At 34.3% G+C, this 16,819-nt stretch overlaps 4 protein-coding genes across 7 annotated transcripts in view; 1 reads left to right on the top strand and 3 right to left on the bottom strand.

The window, feature by feature from the left end:
* Positions 1–21: 21 nt before the first annotated feature.
* LOC111059594 (zinc finger protein 791-like) lies at positions 22–5,492 on the bottom strand (the record flags this gene model as incomplete). Its single annotated transcript, XM_039444332.1, has 4 exons — positions 5,457–5,492; positions 3,683–3,782; positions 2,085–2,206; positions 22–245 (listed from the first exon to the last, which is right to left on the bottom strand). Coding segments are annotated over exons 1-4 (482 nt in total), but the record flags the coding sequence as incomplete, so codon positions are not given.
* On the bottom strand, positions 5,024–6,349 carry LOC111044341 (gastrula zinc finger protein XlCGF71.1-like). 2 transcript variants are annotated; one of them, XM_039444330.1, is made up of 2 exons: positions 5,968–6,349; positions 5,024–5,799 (listed from the first exon to the last, which is right to left on the bottom strand). In XM_039444330.1, the coding sequence occupies exons 1-2, from the start codon at positions 6,315–6,317 to the stop codon at positions 5,568–5,570; spliced, it is 582 nt and encodes a 193-aa protein (XP_039300264.1). In that variant the 5' UTR covers positions 6,318–6,349; the 3' UTR covers positions 5,024–5,567. The 2 variants fall into 2 exon arrangements, with proteins under 2 accessions (XP_039300264.1, XP_039300265.1); XM_039444331.1 differs by having other exon boundaries at positions 5,024–5,788; positions 6,125–6,349.
* Positions 6,247–16,819, bottom strand: part of LOC111048468 (zinc finger protein 239) — a 26,777-nt gene continuing 16,204 nt past the window's right edge. For all 3 annotated transcript variants that reach the window (XM_039444325.1, XM_039444327.1, XM_039444328.1), the window contains one exon: positions 6,247–6,856. In XM_039444325.1, coding sequence (XP_039300259.1) covers positions 6,272–6,856 — 585 coding nt within the window. In that variant the 3' untranslated portion in view covers positions 6,247–6,271. The remainder of the gene's footprint in view (positions 6,857–16,819) is intronic.
* LOC111048473 overlaps positions 14,566–16,819 on the top strand; it is a 4,781-nt gene continuing 2,527 nt past the window's right edge. The window contains exons 1-2 of the mRNA XM_039444329.1: positions 14,566–14,987; positions 15,631–15,700. Of these exons, the coding sequence (XP_039300263.1) occupies positions 14,582–14,987; positions 15,631–15,700 (476 nt within the window). The 5' untranslated portion in view covers positions 14,566–14,581. The remainder of the gene's footprint in view (positions 14,988–15,630; positions 15,701–16,819) is intronic.

Here is a 16,819-nt window from a genome sequence, read left to right as displayed (position 1 = left end):
AGATATCCAGACTGAGAGAACCTTTTTGTACAGACTGTACACTGATAAGGCTTCTCTTTGGTGTGTGTACGCATGTGAACATTCAAATAAGTCTGAGAGAAGCTTTTTGCGCAGAATTTACATTGATGAAGCTTTTTAGAAGTAGTTTTGCAGTTGACCCTCCCCTCTCCTACCATTTCTTCATTGATGCCTTCTTCCTCCTCTTCTGCAGACGATTCACTCCCACTATCAGCTGATAATGGTTCCTGAAATCACAAGGTTCAAATATCAATCAAAGAGCTCCAATCAATCAGCGAGTGATGTAATTCACACATGACAAATAATAAAAATGCACATTCACAATAATCCCATTATTTATTCTTTATTGATTCATACAAGTACATCATCAAAGATATTAGGGAGAGAAAAAATACTGTAACCTTGTGCTATACCTCTCCCAAATTTGGATAAGGTTACACATAATCCGAAATAGCCCCCTGTGGGTGGGGGAGCTTTGAGTCGATCATCGTACTCAAGAATGTGTTGAAACCCAGAATTCACCCACAGCATCCATGCTTGTCGTAGGAGGCGACTAAAATGGACCTCAAGGCAACTCCAGAAGTTGCCTTGCCTTCAAACCCACGGGATCTGCCCCATCAGAGATGGGTGAAACTCCAGGCACAAATGTGGGTCAAGAGGCTGAGTTGAGGGTGGCCGGGCGCCCTAGAGGCAGTTTGGCGTCCCCTTTCTCAGCGGAAGGACCTACAAAAAGACCAGGAGTGGAACTCACGTAAGTCACGAGTTTGTGGGTGGAGACTAAACCTCACCACTGCTCAAAGAAGGACGGCCATTAAGGCGAAACTCCTTAGGAGAGGTGAGGCTTCTGACCCTGCGAAGTTTCGGAGGGACAACAAGAAAAAACCCAAGAGACCAGAGATGAGTGAAACTCCAGGCACAAATGTGGGTCAGAAGGCTGAGTCAAGGGTGGCCGGGCGCCCTAGAGGCAACTTGGCCACCCCTTCCTCAGCGGAAGGACCCACAAAGAAGGCCAGGAGTGGAACTCACGTGGGTCACGAGGACTAATCAGTCTGAAGAGACTGCCAAGCATATCACACTGGATTGCAACAAGCAACCGGGTGATGAATGGGATGTTAGTATAGGGAAAAACTCCTGGTTCTTGTAAAGGACACAGGTATTGGTTTGCCTAACTAACATACTACTTGGGAACACAATAAGCTTCGGTTGACGTGTGGGGTTCTTTGAACCTTTGGATCCTCGAATCCGTCCCTTCAAAATAATAAACAATCCGAGATAGGTTAAGTCTTGTATAGTTGTTCACTTCACAAAAACATTAAATATAAGTTCTAACATTGAATAATGGGATGGAGCTTTGCTCTGGTAGTCGATGAAAGATCATTGGAAGTTAGCAATTTCCACATATTCCAGAGCTGTTGCAAAATGTTCTCATTGAAAATTGTATTAAAAGTTCTGGGGGTAATTCAGTACAATGAGTTCACTCAACTGAATATTACATCTATAATTGTTGTGATGTATTTTGGGTAATTGTACAATAATACATTATATGTATCTAATTCCACATGTATAGTTTGCAAAAGGATTTTGTGCCAAATTCAACTAACGATGATTGATATTAAATATAGAGTTGCCAATAATAGTGAGATCCTCGTTATAATGGCAGTATTTGATTAGCATTGGTGTTGCTATCCTTGTCTATCATTCGACAAAGCAGATAGCACTATCCTTTTCTAGCATTGTTGTTGTTTTTCATTGATTGACTGGAGAATCAAACCATGAGAGATTGTATGGAATAAATTGATTCTGAAACATAGTTGCTGGATTATTTTTTGAATATTTATTCTAAATCACTTTCTATCAACCATTCTAAATCTTTTTTGATTTAATGTTCACAACCCACTTTGGACAATTCATTCTTCATGGTAAAGTTTTGGTTTCCAAAATAACCCAGCCAGTCTGGCTGAGCCAGATAACAGGAATCCATCAATTCCTCCCAATGTAAGGGAACATTAAAATGTACCATAGGTAAATATATACCGGTATCTATAATCATTTAGAAAAACACTTACATAATCATCATCAACATCATCATAATCGTCATCAGAGCGCTGCTTTTGGTGAAGGGTTCTGGCAATTCTATCCAGCACTCCAATGCGATACAGTTTGACATAGGCAGTGGGTAGAGTTATCTCTGAAACATTAACGAAACGTTCATACTACTTGATATTGCAAATATTAAAGAGAGAAAATTTCACATAAAATAGGATATCCCTTGGTATAGACTGTTCATGTCCCAAATTTCACTGTTATTTCAAGCCGATTATTGTCGATTACTGTCTTGAACGAGTGAGAGTGTATATGAACGGCACATTATGAGAGACACTAACAGCATCACATAGCTTCACGAAAAACAACTATGTGGACTATCGGCTTGAATATAATTTATTTTGTGAAAATAATTTAGGACTGTTTGAACAACTACAAGACTTGATCTATTTCGAACTATGTGCAACCTTATCTAAATTTGGGAGAGGAATAGCACAAAGGCTCCCTTATTTTTTCTCTCCTTATCATTTTGATGATGTACTTATTGTATCAATCAATAAAGAATAACAATGGAATTTGGAACATAAACGTCCTATACCTTGAGATATCTTCTTATGCAATATTTTTTCTTATGATTATATTGAGACTTTTAGATCTTAACTGACATCACTACGTTACTAAGACTGAGCAAATGTTTCTAGCAAATAGAGATCCTTTAAATAATTATTATTAAACAAAAATCCCAATTAAATGCTGTAAATCACCCCGAAGACTTCAGCTACTGCAAATATTGACAACAGGGTAAACAGCTAGATGGAAATTCGATGAGCGCTACTATTCAAAAATTATTTGTCAGCCCGGGAACTAGATACTAAATTTAGGGGATCATTGCAATATCTCAGTAATTTCCAGCAAATAGAGATCCTTTTCATTTCATTTTATGAATAGTAAGTTATATTAAACTAGAGCCAGATTCTAGGACACCTATTTACCTACTTATATTGAATCTAATGAACCATCAAAGCTATAGAATCCATATAGATTTAATGGTGCTTTAGATTCAAGATTTAAAAGTCCAAGAGTCCGGGTCTAAAAGCTGTTTATGGTGAGGTGGAAAGTATTCTCAAATAAAATTTATAGGAGAATAATCAATGATATTGTGAGTTTCTATACTGTTATAACTTGCTGTATATAAGTAGGCCTAATAATATAGTAGGGTTCACGTTTTAATGGCAGTATTTGATTAACATTGGTATTGCTATCCTTGTCTATTGTTTGACAAATCAGATAGGGCTATCATTTTCTAGCTCGCAAATTTACCAGATCTTTTTCAACACGTCAGAAATATAATTAATTAACAAAATAAATCATCTCAACTATGAAAATTAATTATTCAATCATTGAAAAATATATTCCTTAACGATTAAAATATAATCGATTATTTTCAACAAGAATAAACAGTTGATATTACATCAGATATACCGGTATCAGCTAAGGCAGTGGCAAGGCAGAGAATTGGCAACGCAGTTCTCCTATCTTTCTCCATTGCCATTATAACGTGGACGTCACTATAGTTTAAAATTAAATTGAAGAGCGGAATGTTTGCCATAGATCAACCAACCTTTGTTAGATGGTCGTTCCTTGTCTTTGCATTCATTTTCCATCAAGTTCACTCCTTCGTTTGAGATTGATTGCTCCACTTGTACAGGGGTGGCTGATACCTGCAAATATATTATACATTATAGTTACAATAGAAAATACACCCACAAATTATAGACATGTTTATATAAATAAACATATAAACCTAAGTAGGCTACCTTTTTAATAGGTATTATTATTAATCATAACATGTTCGGATATATAATGCCATTATATAAGTAGCCCAAAGAAAAAAGACAACTCCATCTATTTATTTGCACACTGTTGCCGATTCTATTAAAAATGTCTACGCTCTCTTTTTCGCTCTTTCTCTAACACAATTGGCTCTCTGGATTCGGTAAAATCTCGCAACACTCTACTCCGTAAGAGGAATGCTGCAATACAAGGTTTGCACATACTATAGATTAATAAGTAGCTGTGAGAAGCAACTTATAAGAGTTCATAGGTTTCTTTGCAGCGAAATAAAAGATTCATTTCAACACAAAATATTAAAATTTAATATAAATAGTATTACATTATTATTACACATATTCCATAATACACAAGTGACAAGTTATTTATCATGATGAGAACACGGAGATATGAATAGAACAGAATTTATCTTTTAAAAATATATTGAGGCTAATGACTCAATAGAACATTACAATTTGACATAGCCAGGCCAGTTAGCACAATACAATACAATACAGCACAATAAGTACAAGGTTTATACAACACAACAATAATCACCCATAAAAAATTGGACTCAATTTACTATACCTAATATGTACAGTACATTATTTTTTATTAATTTTAAAATCCCTAGAATATATGTTTCTCTCCATATAAGGGATTATATTATACAAGGAATATTATTAACACATTTCTGAACCTCCTCTGTCGATTCAATAATTGATTTTTATGATTGAAATAAAGTATTTTGTAAATTAATAATATTTATACATAGTTGAAGAACAATCTGGCAAAGTTGCAGGGGTAGAAAAGGATAGCGCTAACTGCTTTGTCAAATGATAGACAAGGATAGTAACACCAATGTTAATCAAATACTGCGATTATAGCAAACTCCATTTCTCGATTCAATAATAAATTTACATAATATTGAGATAGAGTATTTTGTTAATTAATTATATATTTTCTACATTGTTGAAGAACGATCTAAATGTGAAAATATTGCACTAATGTCTCATGTTTATTTATTTATTTATATTGATTGTTGCTTAATCCTCAAATGTGGGAGCCGCCTTATTTATTTATATCACAATTTTACAATGCAAGCTTACGTATCTATGAATACACTATTATGTAGCTGGGAACCGCCTTATGTATCTATGAATAAACTATTATGTAACTGAGAACAATATAACATGATACAAGAGTTTGTATAAAATTAGTCGAGGCTTGGAGAAAATATCCATGTTTCCAAATTGTGCAAAATTTCAATCTTTTCATGCAATCTCATATGACTGGATATATTCATATTGACAACTCAGCATCGACAGTGTTGTCGAATTGAATAGATCCTGTCATATGGACTCGCATGAAAAGATTGAAATTTTGCACAATTTGGCAACATGGATATTTCTTTCAAGTCACAACTTATTTTATACAGACCATATTGATATTTGAAGAATTAATTCACAATTATTGTGGATGGAACATCCAGTCAACTTATTTTGCAATGGAAATCTTCCAAATAATACAGTTTTTTTAATAAGAACATATTGGAAAGATATTACACAGACAGCACACCAATAGAGAAGACACTCAGACATTCTAAACTGATGTGTGACAACGCATAATATAATGATTCATTTTTCCACACTGAGAGAACTTTTTTTAAATACTGTTCACTCTTTGGTATGAGTGCGCATATGAGAAGTTAAATTACCAGACTGAGAGAACCTTTTGGTACAGATTGTACACGGGAAAGGCTTCTCATTGGTGTGAATACGCATGTGAACTGTCAAGCTATGAGAAAGAGAGAATCTTTTGGTGCAGACTGTACACTGAAAAGGTTTCTCTTTGGTGTGGGTACGCATATGAACAGTCAAATTGCTAGAAACTGAAAATCTTTTTGTACAGACTGTACACTGGAAAGGCTTCTCTTTGGTATGAATACGATAATGATATGTCAAACCACTTGATTGAGAAAATCTTTTTGTACAGACTGAACACTGGAAAGGTTTCTCTTTGGTGTGAATACGCATGTGAACTGTCAAGCTATGAGAAAGAGAGAATCTTTTGGTGCAGACTGTACACTGAAAAGGTTTCTCTTTGGTGTGGGTACGCATATGAACAGTCAATTGGCTAGAACGTGAAAATCTTTTTGTACAGACTGTACACTGGAAATGCTTCTCTTTGGTATGAATACGATAATGATATGTCAAACCACTTGAATGAGAAAATCTTTTTGTACAGACTGTACACTGGAAAGGTTTCTCTTTGGTGTGGGTACGCATATGAACAGTCAAATTGCTAGAAACTGAAAATCTTTTTGTACAGAGTGTACACTGGAAAGGCTTCTCTTTGGTATGAATACGATAATGAGTTGTCAAACCACTTGATTGAGAAAATCTTTTTGTACAGATTGCACACATGAGAAAGGCTTCTCATTGGTGTGAATACGCAAATGAGAAGTTAAATGAGCAGACTGAGAGAAGCTTCTATTACAAAATGTACACTGATAAGGCTTCTCTTTCGTGTGGGTAAGCATATGCTGTGTCAAATGTTCAGACCGAGAGAACCTTTTTGTACAGACTGTACACTGATAAGGCTTCTCTTTGGTGTGGGTACGCATATGAACAGTCAAATAGCTAGAATGTGAGAACCTTTTGGTACAGACTGTACACTGATAAGGCTTCTCTTTGGTGTGAGTGCGCATGTGAATAGTTAGATTTCCAGACTGAGAGAACGTTTTGGTACAGACTGTACACTGATAAGGCTTCTCTTTGGTGTGTGTACGCATGTGAACATTCAAATAAGTCTGAGAGAAGCTTTTTGCGCAGAATTTACATTGATGAAGCTTTTTAGAAGTAGTTTTGCATGAAGCCCTCCCCTCTCCTACCATTTCTTCATTGATGCCTTCTTCCTCATCTTCTGCAGACGAATCACTCCCACTATCAGCTGACGATGGTTCCTGAAATCACAAGGTTCAAAAATCAATCAGAAAGTTATGCAATTCACACTTGCAAAGTCACAAATATAATAGTTCCAACATTGAATAATGGCACGGAGCTTTGATCTGGGAGATAATGATGGATCATGATTTTACTCAACTGAATATAACATCTATAATTATTAGTGTAATATAATTTTTGTAATTTGTATTACAATTATGCATATTATATGTAATTCTTAATGTATATTGTAATGAGATTCAACCAAGAATGATTGATATTGAATAAAGAGATGCCAATACCTATAGTGAGACCACATTATAATGGCTGTATTTGATCAATATTGGTGTTGTTATCCTTGTCTAGCATCACACCGTTACCAGATCGGTTTTTGACAATGTAGAAATATAACTAACAAAATATTCAATCTTAACTACAAATTTATCATTCAATAATAATTGAAAAATATATTTTCTCGATGAATAAAATATAACTGATTATTTTCAACAAGAATGGACAGTACCGGTAAGTTAATATTGACTCAATATACCGGTAACAGCTAATCTCTACAGAAGGCAGTGGCAAGGCTAATAATCGGCATCGCTGTTCTCAACTACCATTATTGAGCGAGTGTCAGCGAGTTCTCACTTTTGACTTACTAAAGACTCAAGTCGTTGTCCGTCTGCTTGTATGTTCTACAATAACTTTAGAAAGAATTGATCAATCATCTTCAAATTTTGTACACGTATAATTCTTTGAACCTTTTCACAGGTCAAGTTCAAAGGACAACAAAATTGACTCAATCTTTCGTCCTTTTTCAGGACATAAGAATAACATTGAAAGTGCACGAGAAAAAATTGTAGTGATTTGTCATTTAGTCAGCTGAATAATTCATTGCATGCAATTACAACAGTTTTTCCATTTATTCATTCATAACATCAATTGAGACTATAATATGGAAACTATCAGATGCGCTTCATATGCTGACATATTATTTTAGCTTGTTAATTATATACCACATAATTTACAACTTTTACATCAACAAACTAATACGAGTTTAGATATCAATGTGTGAATTTCGCCATTCATTTTCTCTTGGAACGCTGTATTGAAATCATGTATCACATGACCACCTTCTCATTTTAAAAATGAATTTGGATTCATATGAGGGCAAAATTGTTAAAGCGACAGATAAATTTTACTTTCCTTGCCCTATTACACCTATAACATCTTCCATACACAGCTCTGAAACCAATTGTTTGTGACATGGTTAGAAGATGGTTAGGTGTCAACTTGGAGCAAACAATTAGGATCGTTGTCTATGGATATGAAACAATCACTCTATTGGACATGCTGTTGCGGCTGGATGATAAGGAGAATATAGAGTACATTGACTTGACATCCCCCTATCTCTACCACAAGATGCCTAACCTCGAGAGCTTGATGAAGACTAGTACTGGAAAAGGAATCTACTGCCCAGAACACTACCTAATCCACTATCTGGAGACTGTGAGGATGAAGTTGACTGGTAGTACTAAAGCCACCTTGGATACACCACCATTTTGTGCACTTAATATTGTACACATGACTCACAATTGGATTATGCAGTCTATGTTTGAAGATAGATATTTTTGTCACAACCTTTTCATTACAATAAATAATCACTTATCTTGATTAGATGTGTTATTTTTTCATCTACCTCACCACTACTCTAGAATAGAGTAGATTATATAGAAGAGGACTCTTGTCATACACATCAGTCTATTGCTAACTGCTCACACAGAAAAAATGATTGCAAAAATCAGCAGAGGTATATTGTGAAACAAAAAATATCAAAGAGGATCATCAATTTGTAGTATGTGTATTTTATTCTTGAATGCTCAGTGACATCATACAAACAAAAAAATATATATATCCTCTATGGTGTAGTAGATCTTTCAGGTTTGATGATACTTACCTTACCTTATACCTTTCCTAAGAGTACAGCTCTGAGTCTCGAACCTGGGACCTTGAGTATAACAGATAAGACTGCTACCCATTACACCACAGTGGATATCTACTTTCAACTGATAAAATTGCTAATGATAACCATTTTTGAGCTTTCCTTATAATCCAAAGAGTTGAGTCCAATTAGATTATGATAAAAAATTATCTATGCTAACAAACATTAGGCTATTATGAGTGACCTTGTGAGCACACACATTATACCAGGAGTAGCAATACATGCTTTTGCATCATAGATGATTCTTTTGGAAAAAAATAGTTCTTCAAAGTCCTTCCCCATTTCAATCAAAGAACTATTTTTTTTCAATTATCATCAATAAGTGATGTAAGAGGATAGAGAGGAATATGTATTAGAAAAAAAACAATCATCCTGCTAATAATAGATTTATTGATGGAAAATACAATGAGAGCATAATATTATCTTTGATTTTAATAACATTCTCATATTATATTTAAATAACAACACATTTATTTATTCTAAATAAATATCTATATTGCAATAGTGCAGGTTTGATTCATATTCACTTCTTATTACGTCTAGTTCATTAAAATTGATTTTTAATTTATAATGAATATCATCATTTATTATCAATGAAATGCTACATTCTATATTTTCTTCTACCTCTTCTATATCCATATCTACTATAGTCCTACCAAATGAACTTGAAACTACAATTTTTTTGGATTTCAAATCATAAGTAATGTGTATACTTTTACTAGTAATATGGTATACAAGGATGTTCAAAATTTTTCCTGCCATCTGAAAAAAAAATGAATAGAATCTATGAATACAATAGTATATTTTTTTACTTTTTTTATGAATTAAAACTGAACAGTGAAGAAGATGGTTATGAAAATTGATGCTTACGGTATTTTTAGTTCATTTTTTTTACTTTAATCTTTGTTCAATGAAAAATGTCCATAGGCCAAAGTATTTATTCCATCTTCACAAATAATTCTCTTATCATCCCGATTAGTTAATGAAATTTTGTTACTTTCTACTGTATTTATAATATGTTCATTAGATCTGAATGTGCTCATCTTCCTATATCTACAGGCTATGCTTTCTTTTCTATCTTCATTGGTCTTATGTAAGTGCTTGTTAAATAATAATGTTGTTCAGTGAAAAAGTGCATTCAAAGTTGCATAACAAACTGCACTATAATTATAATGGGTCTTCTATTTGCACGACTAGACAGAGAAAGTGGAGCTAACGCCTGCTGTCTCACTCCGGTTTCTGACTTTTCTCCTTTCTCCGAGAACTAGTTTGCGAATCGAATCACCAGCCTTCATGCTCTACTGCCCTACCTAGGGAACTATAAAGACTTAAGGTATTTATAGTTCCCTTTCCCTAGCCCTACAATACCAGTGCCAGAGAAAGTGCCGTGTCTCTCTGGCGTCTGTCTCTTGCTGTGTGAACGAGAAATAAAATTCTATTCTATGGTTGAAGCTGTCGAACGAACTACTAATAACCTAATAGCTGCAAAATGCTCGTTTTTTCGTTTTGTTACTTGTTAGTAAATATGTGCTGAGTCTTCATCTCTGAAGTTATTTTCGGTAAGTATTTTATTTAATTATTATTTTTATAATCAGCCCAACAAAATAAAGGCACATTCGCGTATTGTATTTTATAGTTAGTATATGAAATTTATTGTTGCAGTTGCAATTCAACAATTTCGCTGGTACCGCATGCCAACAGACTGCAGTGATTACAAATTAATCACTGTATTATTATAATTAATTACACAATATTGACATGAAACAGTAAGTTTTCATAATAACAATGGAATCATACGTTCCGGAAAACGGGGATAATATTATGTGTTTGCAATTCCAGCTCATAATGCTAACACACAACATTTCCAGTTAAGTTATGGACAATGGACGGATGAAAGAAATATATTCGAAGTAGACATGGGGACTCTTCAGGCTACAAAAACAAATTGTATAACTTAACTATAATAGTTTTGAATATGTGTTTAATTGTCCTTCTTTCAAAGTTTAAATATTTTGATTCCACTGAAATATATCGTTGGGTGTTAGGTAATATGTGTTTGTTTGAGAATGATAACTAAACAATTAAAACTACAATAATATTTTGTACTGCAGTATGTAAAACCAGTGTTATATATAATTTTACTTACTTTATTGAAGTGAATCAATATTTGATCTGTTGTACATAACAAGACAAAAGACTATCTTTACAGATGTTTACCACACACAATTGCTGAGAACACCTTGCACTTTTTAGTGGAGGTGAGGGAGTACCTCAGTACCCAACTTTATGTGTCTTCTCTATGAGGGACTTAATCACCTTCTTATACATAAACCATAATTTGAGATAACATATTTTTTTAAATTGGGGAATCTCAAAACAAAAATATATTATGGTATCAGGTTTGAGTCTAAAGAAGAATCCCACCCGCCTTAAGACTGTGCAAAGGCTAAAAATAAACTTTCTACTGGCAATATTTTTCAAAGTTAATCGATTTGTATATCATCAAGCTATCAGAATGAAAAAGTTTTCTCAGAAAAACATCTTTTTTCCGATCATTACTTTTGAGATATGAGCGCCTAAAGTTTAAATTTTTGGGACAGAACATTTCAAATTCGGTAAGAGATAAATCTATGAGATTCAGAGGGTAGATTCTTCATGGTATTGTTGATATAGTGAAATGGAAATTTTCTGAAAATATTAATTTTTAAGATAGTTATTCAATTTACTAAAAATAACCAAAAATAATTTTTACTTGAGCTATTTTTGTTAAATTGAATAACTTTTTCAAAAATTTATATTTTCAGAAAATTTTTGTTTTACTGGATCAACAATACCATGAATAATTCATCCTTTGAATCTCATGGATTTATCTCTTACCGAATTTGAAATGTTCTGTCCTAAAAATTCAAATTCAGGCTCTCGTATCTCAAAAAGTAATGATCGGAAAAAAATGTTTTCCTGAGAAAACTTTTCATTTTGATAGCTTGATGATATACAAATCGAAAAACTTTGAAAAATATCGCGAGTAGAAAGTTTATTTTTAGCCTTTGCACAGCCTCAATTGCTTCTTCCCTATGTTAAATTTGCCAAAAAAAACTGCTGATGTTATTGGAACAATGTTAGTAAAGTAGTTTAAATTATACTCTGTAGGCTATACTACTCAGATTATTAATCTCTTTTGAAGAATTTTTACTACAAAACTTCCTTAGATAGTCATTGTTAAAATGATTTTGTTTTTCCTATACCAACCAAAATTAACTTTAAAATTCTTTTATAGGTTGATTTGCATTATGGATCAGACAATCGAAAAGTAGACCTAACAAGTGTTGCTTCGCCGGTTGTTCCAGAAATAAAAGACAATTTCCGGATTTACATTTTTTTCAATTTCCAATTAGACGTCCGGATACTTGTGACCTGTGGGTATTAAATTGTGCTAACAGTGCTATTGAGTCCTTGCCACCTGCAACTTTAAAAGGAAAAGTTGTGTGTGAAAAACATTTTACTTCATGCTGCTTCACTAGTGATACTAGAAAAAAACTTAATCAAGGAGCAGTACCCTCAATTTCAGCTCTAGAAGAAATTGTTGAGTCAGATGAAATATGTCCAAAAGAGACGGCGCCGATGGAAGTAGTTACACAAGTTCAAGCAACACCAACAGTTTCACCTGTGTCAACCCAGTCTCTGATGGTGAGATGTGATGAAATGTCAACCCCTGTTGCCCGGAGGTCATTATTCAAGACATATGCCAATGAAAGTCCTGAATCAATGTGTACACCATTGTACAAGAAATTAAAAAGTGTACAGGGACGTGAAAGTACGCCAGCTAAAAAGCTTACACCACAAAAAAAGAAGCTTTTGAATAAAATGGAATCAACTATTAAACTAAAAAGAAAATATCTACAATTAGCTAGGCGGGAGTCCCGGAAAGCCCCACAACCCTTGAGTAGAAACCAGCTGATTGATGGAGTGAAAGCTTATCTGCCACAAGCAGTAACTGATTTCTTTGCAATGCAAATCAAACATGCTGGGAAGGATAAACTCCAGTGGTCAGAGAAGGAGAGGCAACAAGCCTTAAAGATAAGATATAAGTCCCCTGCCATGTACGATCAAATGAGGAGGGATGGATTTGCACTACCAAGCCCTTCCTCACTAGCCCGCTGGCTTCAAGGTGTTGATTTAGAAACAGGGGCCTGCAGTGGAATAATGGATTTTCTGAAGCTGAAAGTGGAATGCATGACAGACTTGGAAAAAAAGGCTGTCGTACTAGTAGATGAGATGAGTTGCAAACAATGCCTTGAATACGACTCAACCAGAGATCTAGTTGAAGGTAAGAAATTTTAATAATTATTGATCATTATTTCAATTACAGTATTTGTCTTTTATCTAAATTCTTATCTCAATTTTACAGGTATTTTAACTTAATGAATAATGTAACCACTTACAAAGTTTGTTGAAGTTGGTTGCAAGAATTCTTCTTATTGCTTTTTAAGTAGAGACTCTTTAGATCAAACCTTAATAAATCGAAGTCTTTGATAAATCGAATTTTTCCAATTCCCCTAGAGCTTGATGGTTTTCAATTATCTTTCATCATATTTTTAGGCTATGTCCTAGCTTATCAAGCAAGGAATGTATTTGGTAAACAGCTGATAACAGAATCCAAAACCAGCTAGTATCATTATCATGACACAATGATCATTTATGAGTCAAGTAAACTTGTAAAGGTCATGTAGTATGTAGTCCTTGTGATGTAGTATACTATTGAACTGATAATATAAATTTTCAATGGAGTTTAGAATTTGTCATAAGTGTTAAATGTCTAATAGGAATAGCGGCAGCGGCACATAGGTAGTTGGTGGTTGGTACCATCATGCGTCATGTAATAAATGCTTGTTCTTGAAATGGGAGTATGTAGGTGTTTAGTAGATAATGTATATGTTAATGTATTAATGTATATTTTTCAGGTTTGCAAGACCTGGGAGAGTTAGGAAGATCTCCAGTGCCCGGCGATCATATCCTGCTCTTTATGGTACGAGGCCTAGTACTTAGGTGGAAAATGCCTGTGGCATATTATATCACGGACAGTTCATTAACAGCTTCTACACTTCAGAAGTTAATCAGTATTTGTGTTTCCGAGCTGCAAAACATTGGGCTGGACATCAAATCTCTTACTTGTGACCAAGGATCCACCAACAGAAAAGCTGTTAAGCTGTTAGGAGTATCCCAGGCAAACCTCAGCTTCATTAGTAATGGCATCAGTATTTACCTTGTTTATGACTTCCCACACATAATTAAGTGTATTCGCAACAACATGATGAAACGGGACAAACAAGGCAACGTTATAGGTCAAATAATGACCTGCGATGGTACCGCGGATTGGCAGCATGTTGTTTCACTTTATGAACTGGATAGAAGTTCCTCAACAGCTCGTGCCACAAAGCTGACAGAGAATCACATATATCCAAACTCGTTTCAAAAAATGAGTGTGAAGCTGGCTACACAGATATTCAGCCACACAGTAAGTACCACAATGAAGACTGCGGTAGAGACAAATCAACTGCCTCCAGAAGCTAAAGATACTGCTCTCTTCCTGGAAAAAATGAACAATCTGATCGATTCCATGAACAGCACATCAAGGTTCAGTACAAACCCCCATAAATGTGCTGTAAGTAATTCAGAAGATCCCCACCTAAAGACACCTATTAAAACTATAAATGATGGAATCGAATGGGTTAGAACTTGGAAGATGGTTAAAACGTCAAAGCGGCCACCTTCATTTGATGGCTTGGTACACACCTTGAGTGCAACTCTCAAAATTTGGGATGCAGTTGAAGAGGATGATGGGGTTTCATATTTATTGACTAGCAGATTGAATCAAGATCCTCTGGAAAACGAATTCTCAATAGCTCGACAAAAGTGCGGGTATGACAGAAACCCATCAGCCCGAATGTTTCGGCTGAACCTTAGGCACCGTGTGCAATCGGCTCTCTTAATTCCACCCTCAGGAACCAACTGCGAACCAGATGATGATGAACTTTTTTTGGTTGCGCCAGGGACCTGTCATCCCTCCACGAGTAAGGTCCAACGACCCTCAACCTCAACCACAGCTGAGGACAGTGAACTCGACCTCGAAGAAAATAGGGAGATTGATGGTGATGTTGATGACGTAGATGTTAGCGATGTTGAGACAGAAGCCACGACCTTGGAATTCTGTTCTGTCAGGTATTTGATTATTACCAAATACAATTAATTATAAGATAATCAATTGCAGAGCTATACAGAGTGTTTACAAACTCCCTACCAATACTCTAAGGCATTGTTCCTGGGTAAGAAACATTATCTAGATAACATATGCAAATTAACCGGAAATCTTCAGTCACTCACACAAAGGCCATTTTGCTTATTTCACTTATTTTTTTCTAGATAATGGTTGAACATCCGAAATTGAAACTTTGCACAATCATTCATAACAATTAGACAAAACAAAAAATTATGATAATTTTTTAAATTCATAAAACAATATGGCAGCAATCTAAAATATTGTTCCTTAAATAACTTACAAACCGATGGTTCTACAAAAATTGAAAAGAATAACATTTTCCAGTAAATTTAATTATCTATCGATTGATACCTGATTTTTCAAGATTGAGCCAATATTGACTGAGATATGGCACCTTTAGTGGTTGGTGACCCACTCTTAGAAAGTTATGTAACGTTAGGTACTTTATTGTTTGACCTTAAAAATGACCTTAAATTGATTACTATTAACATGCGAAGAAAATAGGGAGATTGATGGTGATGTTGATGACGTAGATGTTAGCGATGTTGAGACAGAAGCCACGACCTTGGAATTCTGTTCTGTCAGGTATTTGATTATTACCAAATACAATTAATTATAAGATAATCAATTGCAGAGCTATACAGAGTGTTTACAAACTCCCTACCAATACTCTAAGGCATTGTTCCTGGGTAAGAAACATTATCTAGATAACATATGCAAATTAACCGGAAATCTTCAGTCACTCACACAAAGGCCATTTTGCTTATTTCACTTATTTTTTTTCTAGATAATGGTTGAACATCCGAAATTGAAACTTTGCACAATCATTCATAACAATTAGACAAAACAAAAAATTATGATAATTTTTTAAATTCATAAAACAATATGGCAGCAATCTAAAATATTGTTCCTTAAATAACTTACAAACCGATGGTTCTACAAAAATTGAAAAGAATAACATTTTCCAGTAAATTTAATTATCTATCGATTGATACCTGATTTTTCAAGATTGAGCCAATATTGACTGAGATATGGCACCTTTAGTGGTTGGTGACCCACTCTTAGAAAGTTATGTAACGTTAGGTACTTTATTGTTTGACCTTAAAAATGACCTTAAATTGATTACTATTAACATGCGATGCAAATAGAAATTGTTGCATCATTGAGGCAACTCCATCAGCATGTCTTGGTGTGCATTGCAACTAACTTTCACTGGACACCTATCACTAAGGCTGCCATATCTCAGTTAATATTGGTCCAATATTAATAAAATTAGGTACCAATTAAGGTAATTAAATTTACTAAAAAAAGTTATTCCTGTAATTTTTTGTAAAACCAACGGTTTCTAAGTTATTTAATAAACAAAAAATTTTAAATGGTTGCCATTTTGTTTTACGAATTTGAAAAATTATCATAATTTTTTTTTACCTTTGTCTAGTTGTTATAGATGATTTTGCAAAGTTTCAATTTCGTATATTTAACCATAATAATGATTCAGAAAAAAATATAAGTGAAAAAAGCAAAATGGACTCTGTGTGAGTGACTGAAGACTTCCGGACAATTTTAAATATGATATTTAGATAAGTTTCTTACCCAGGAACAACGCCCTAGAGTATTTATCGGTTGGGAGTTCATAAACACTTTGTATACCTAGATTTCTATTTAATCTTAATTGTTATATAAAAATCCAAATAAATAAAAATA

Source organism: Nilaparvata lugens, unplaced genomic scaffold, assembly GCF_014356525.2.
Source record: "Nilaparvata lugens isolate BPH unplaced genomic scaffold, ASM1435652v1 scaffold4260, whole genome shotgun sequence".
Lineage (NCBI taxonomy): Eukaryota > Metazoa > Arthropoda > Insecta > Hemiptera > Delphacidae > Nilaparvata > Nilaparvata lugens.
The sequence above is the reverse complement of the archived record's forward strand: the minus strand, read 5'-3'. Positions and strand labels throughout refer to the sequence as shown.